At 39.7% G+C, this 5410-nt stretch overlaps 1 protein-coding gene across 3 annotated transcripts in view; it reads right to left on the bottom strand.

Annotated features, from left to right (window-relative positions):
- The window catches only part of PIAS1 (protein inhibitor of activated STAT 1), a 56206-nt gene that overhangs the window by 5923 nt on the left and 44873 nt on the right, over positions 1–5410 (bottom strand). For all 3 annotated transcript variants that reach the window (XM_015639282.2, XM_015639284.2, XM_033517011.1), the window contains 5 exons: positions 3903–4008; positions 2610–2683; positions 903–1063; positions 646–776; positions 40–217 (listed from right to left, as the gene is read on the bottom strand). In XM_015639282.2, coding sequence (XP_015494768.1) covers positions 40–217; positions 646–776; positions 903–1063; positions 2610–2683; positions 3903–4008 — 650 coding nt within the window. The remainder of the gene's footprint in view (positions 1–39; positions 218–645; positions 777–902; positions 1064–2609; positions 2684–3902; positions 4009–5410) is intronic.

Genomic DNA, 5410 nt, shown 5'->3' with positions numbered 1-5410 from the left:
TTTGGGATTTAGGATTTGGGATTTGGGCTCCGCTCTCACCCCTTGCTGTTGATGGGAGACGCCGGGGATATGGAGGGACAGCTCCTCTTGGCCGAGGGCTCCTCCTCCTCCTCGTCCGAGGAGCTGTCGATGGTCAGGTCGATCACCTCCACCTTCTTGTTCCGGTGGGATTGCTGCTGCGACGACACCTGGTGCTCCAGGGAGGAGCTGAGGCACCCTGCACACACCAACAGCCCTCAGAGCCCGGGGAATCACCCCATTGCCACGGAAAACAAACCGCGGGAACCCCGCGGGAATTGGAGCGTTACGCAATGGAAGAACTCGGGATGGAGGGAAGGGATAAAGGACATGGAAATGAGCGTTTTGGGATTGGTTCAGAGCCTGGAAAATCCCATTCCCAGGTAAAAAACAACTTGGGATGTCAGGAATTTGAACATTGAGTTCAGGATGGATGGAAGGGATGAAGGAAATGGAAATGAGCATTTGGGATTGGTTCAGAGCTCAGAAAAAATCCCATTCCCAGGTAAAAAACAACCCTGGGATGTCGGGAATTTGAGCATTACACAAAGAACAAGGTTGGGATGGAGGGAAGGGATGAAGGAGATGGAAATGAGCCTTTGGGGAGGTGAAGGAGCCACCGCTCACCGTCAACGCCGTTGTAGGACGCCGTCACCTCCTGCACTTCCTTCTTGCTCCTCATGGGAGCCCAGGACCCGTCCTCCTTGAACTGGATCTCGTCACAATCCGTGCAGAACTTCAGGATCTCCATGAACAACCTGCCCAGAAGAAGGGTTTCAAAAAAAAAGAGATTTTTTAAAAAAAATATATTTATATTTTTATATTTATATATTTATATTTATTTCTATATTCATTTCTATATTTATATTTATATATTTGCTCACCCATCGATGATGAGGTGCTCGTAGGGAGCTTTCTTGTCACACACAGGGCACACCCAGGTGGGTTTCTTCTCGTTCATCTGGATGTACAGCGTGGCATCGAAGCACTGCAGGTGTGAGCACGTCAGCGCCCGGCACGGGATGGTCAGACGCATCTTGCCCAGCTGGGAAAGTTAAAAAAACATCAGGATTTTATGGTTTTGGGGTTAAATTCACCAGCAGGGGTTTTCTGGCAAGAGGTAGGTTGGGTTTTCTGTGGTAGAAATCTGAATTTTGGGTTCCTGTAGGTTTGAAATGGTGTAAAAGTGAATGAAGATCTCTTTTTTTTGGAGTTCTGTTTGATGGAGGAAGCTGAAGAATTGGTTCCTGTACCAAAACTGGAACTAAAAATGGAATTATTCTTCATTCTGATGCAAGTGCCATGGCAGGGAAAGGAGAGCAGGCAGGGAAAGGAACGGGATCTCAATCCAAAATCAAAACCACGGCACCAAAGGCAGGAACTGGTGACAGAGGGTGGGGAAAATCCCAAAACCAGGAATTTCACCCCAGGAAAAGGCAAGGGAAGAATCATTCCTGGGGAATGGTTCAGGGGGAGGAGCCTGAAGTCTTTGTTTGGGTAAATATTTGGATTTTCTAAGCGTCCCTGGGTGATGGCAGCGGTGGGAGAGGAGATTTTGGGAATCAGGAATTTTGGCAATCAGGAATTTTGGGAATCCAGTGGGATCCAGCCCTGAGCAGTGCCAGGAGGAGGCCACAGGATGGCACCAAAATTATCCCAAAGCCACAACAAAGGCTCTGCTCAGAGCCAGCACCTCCTGCAGGGTGAGCAGCAGGAAGGTTCCATTCCCTCTGAGCTGAAATCACCCCAAAAATCACTTTTTTATTATATATAATACATATATATCTATATATATGTATTTATATTTATTTTTATATAAATATATGTATTTATATTTATTTTTATATATATATATTTATATTTCTATTTACTTAATTTATATGGATTTATTTTTATTTTATATATATGTGTATTTATATTTATTTTTATTTATTTATATATGGTTTTATTTATATATATGTATTTTTATATATTTAAATATATATGTATGTATATTTATTTTTATATATATGTATTTGTATTTATTTATATATATTTTTATATATATTTATATATATTTATATTTTTATATATTTATATATATTTATATATATTTATATTTATATATATGCATATCTAAAATATATTTAAATATATAAATATCAAAAAGCATATAAACATATTTCTATAAAAATATATAATATATAACGATACATAATGATGTACAACATATAAATATATATTTAAATATGTATTCCATATAGAAATAAATTTTATTTTAATGTATTTGAACTAAATCAATAAATAAATAGGTAATTAAATAAATAATAAATAAACAATATAAAATAAAAATAATATAAAATATAAAATACTATAAAAATATATTAAAATTATATAAAATATATAAAATAATATAATTAATGAATATATAAAATAATATAAGAATAAATAAAAAATACTATAAAATACTGTAAAATAATATAAAAATCATATAAAAATAAAATAAAAATAAATAAAATCTAAAACCAAATACAAATATATTTCTTATAAATAATTGATTTAATAATTATTATTATTATTATTATTATTATTATTATTATTAATGAACTTACTGGACAAAGAAGAGACACTCTCAAGCTGGTTGTGGCGATTTCGCTGTCTGGATCAGCAGTTAGTTTCTCTTTAACTGGGATTTGAAAGAAGAAAAAAGTTCATTTTAGGTTAATTCCAACATGAATTGAGTGAGAAAAGAAATAAAATCCAGTCAGAAATGGTTTGGAAAACATTGAATTCAAAACCCATAAAAAATGTGTTTATCTTAATTCCTTTACATCAATTTTTATTCCTGCACCTTCATCCTCACCCTGGCAGGGGCAGCAAAAATGAAGATTTTTCTGCACTTAAATCATCAAAACTGCACCAGCACAAAATGATTTTTTTACTGTTGGACTCATTTCTTAGAAATGGATCAAAAAATGGATCAAAACAAAGCTGGGATTTTCCTGCTCTCCCCAAATTCCAAACCCTCAGCATGGGAATGCTGCTGGAAAACCAGGATGCCCTGGCTCTGGGAGGGCTTTTTCCTCCATCCACACGACATTTATTCCATTTTTGGGATTCTCCTTGATTCCAAACTACATTTATTGGGTTTTTAGGGGGTTGTGCCCCACTTTGGGCTCCCTAGGAGCAGAAATTGGGCACTCCTCAGTTCCTCAGCAGCTCTCAGGATGTGAAAAGTGAATCCACAGCTGGGTTTTTATTATTCCACAAAGTTCCACTGATGTGTCAGAGGAAACAAATCCCCAGAGAAGCTCAGAGCTCTGTGCCAGGGACAGAAAAGGCTCCTGGAGCTGCTCCTGCCTGGATCCAGGGGGAGATTCCAGTGCCCAATTCCCACCTGGCTGGGAGCAGGTGTCATCTTCCATGGATCAGGTGCTGGGATTTTCCTGCTCTCCCCAAAATCCAAACCCACAGCTGGTTTTGGTGGAGTTTTTATGCCACAAATGGATTCCACCAACTCATCAGAGGAAACAAATCCCCAGAGGAGCTCAGAGCTCTGTACCAGGGACAGAAAAGGCTCCTGGAGCTGCTCCTGCCTGGATCCAGGGGGAGATTCCAGTGCCCAATTCCCACCTGGCAGCAGAGCCACAGCTGGGCCATCCAAACAAAGCCAGGATGGCTGAGCTGGGAGGAAATCCCTTGAATTTTTCCCTCCCAGATCCAGAGTTCCTGGGGCAAACAAAGATCTCCGAGCCCTTGAATTGATGCTGAACACAAAGAACTCCCCTATGGGATTCCCAGAGGGCTGTAGGAAGTGCAAAGCTTGGTTAGCACAGTCCCAAATCTTCATTTCCCTTCCCCAAAAGTGATTTTTTCCCTTTCTGGAAAGCCCAGCAGGCACTCACTGAGAGCTCTGGAGTGATCAGGGTTCCGGATTCCCTTGGCCCGCAACCGCTGCAGGAGCACCGTGGAGGAGAGCTGCTTCACCAGGTACACTGCCATGGAATAGTTCTGGAAAACAACACCAAAAACACCAAAAACAGTCAGAAAAACCACAAAAATCATCACAGAAAACACCAAAACCATCAGGGAAAACACCAAAACCATCAGAGAAACCCTGTCTGCAGCATGGAGCAGTTATGGGATTGCAGGGCAGGATGGAGAGCTGCTTCACCAGGTACCCTGCCATGGAATAGTTCTGGAAAACAACACCAAAAACACCAAAAACAGTCAGAAAAACCACCAAAAACAGCAGGGAAAACACTAAAACCATCAGGGAAAATACCAAAACCATCAGGGAAAACACCAAAACCATGAGAGAAACCCTGTCTGCAGCACAGAGCAGTTATGGGATTGCAGGGCAGGATGGAGAGCTGCTTCACCAGGTACCCTGCCATGGAATAGTTCTGGAAAACAACACCAAAACCACAAAAAAATTCAGAGAAAATGCCAAAATCATCAGAGAAATCACCAAAAATATCAGAGAAAATACCAAAAACATCACAGAAAACACCAAAAAGTTCAGAGAAAACCCTGAATGGGTTTGAATCAGTTTAGGAAGGATTTCGTTCTTAAAAAAAAATAAAAAAAATTAGGAAGGATTGTGTCCTAAAGAATAAAACTGGGAAGGATTGTGTCCTAAAAAATAAAACTGAAAAGGATTGTGTCCTAAAAAAATCAATAAAATTGGGAAGGATTGTGTCCTAAAAAATCAGTTTAGAAAGGATTTTGTCCTAAAGAATAAAATAGGGAAGAATTGTGTCCTAAAACATCAATAAAATTAGGAAGGATTTTGTCCTAAAGAATACAAATGAGGAAGGATTTTGTCCTAAAGAATAGAAATGAGGAAGGATTTTGTCCTAAAGAATAGAAATGAGGAAGGATTTTGTCCTAAAGAATAGAAATGAGGAAGGATTTATTTTTTATGGAATTCCAGGATGTTTTGGGTTGAAAAGATCCTGAAGCTCATCCCATTCCAGCCCTGCCATGGACACCTCCCACAGCCCCAGGCTGCTCCAAGCCTCTCCTACTCAACTTTGGCCAATTATTTCTGCCAGAAATCACCCAAAATTCTCTTTAGAACCGATTCACCAGTGGGAGCAGCCGCTTCCCAAGGGACTGACTCAAACCTGGGATGCTTCTTGTCCCCAAATCCCAAATCCTGAATCCCTCAGAGCAACATCCAGGATCCACTGGATCCACTTGAGCCCTGGTTTTAAACTTCCTTCTGACACCTGAAGCTTTCATTAGGATTTGATTTCATTTCTTTTTCACCAAAATTGCTCAGCCAGCCTTTATCCCATCACCCACAGATTGTTTTCCACTCCATGACAAATCCATCCCGAAATCCCAATGTTTTCTGTCTGCCTATGAGAAATCCATCCCAAAATCCCAATGTTTTCTGTCTGCCTAT

Source organism: Parus major, chromosome 10, assembly GCF_001522545.3.
Source record: "Parus major isolate Abel chromosome 10, Parus_major1.1, whole genome shotgun sequence".
In the NCBI taxonomy this organism is placed as follows: domain Eukaryota; kingdom Metazoa; phylum Chordata; class Aves; order Passeriformes; family Paridae; genus Parus; species Parus major.
This window is presented reverse-complemented; position numbering and strand designations above follow the sequence as displayed.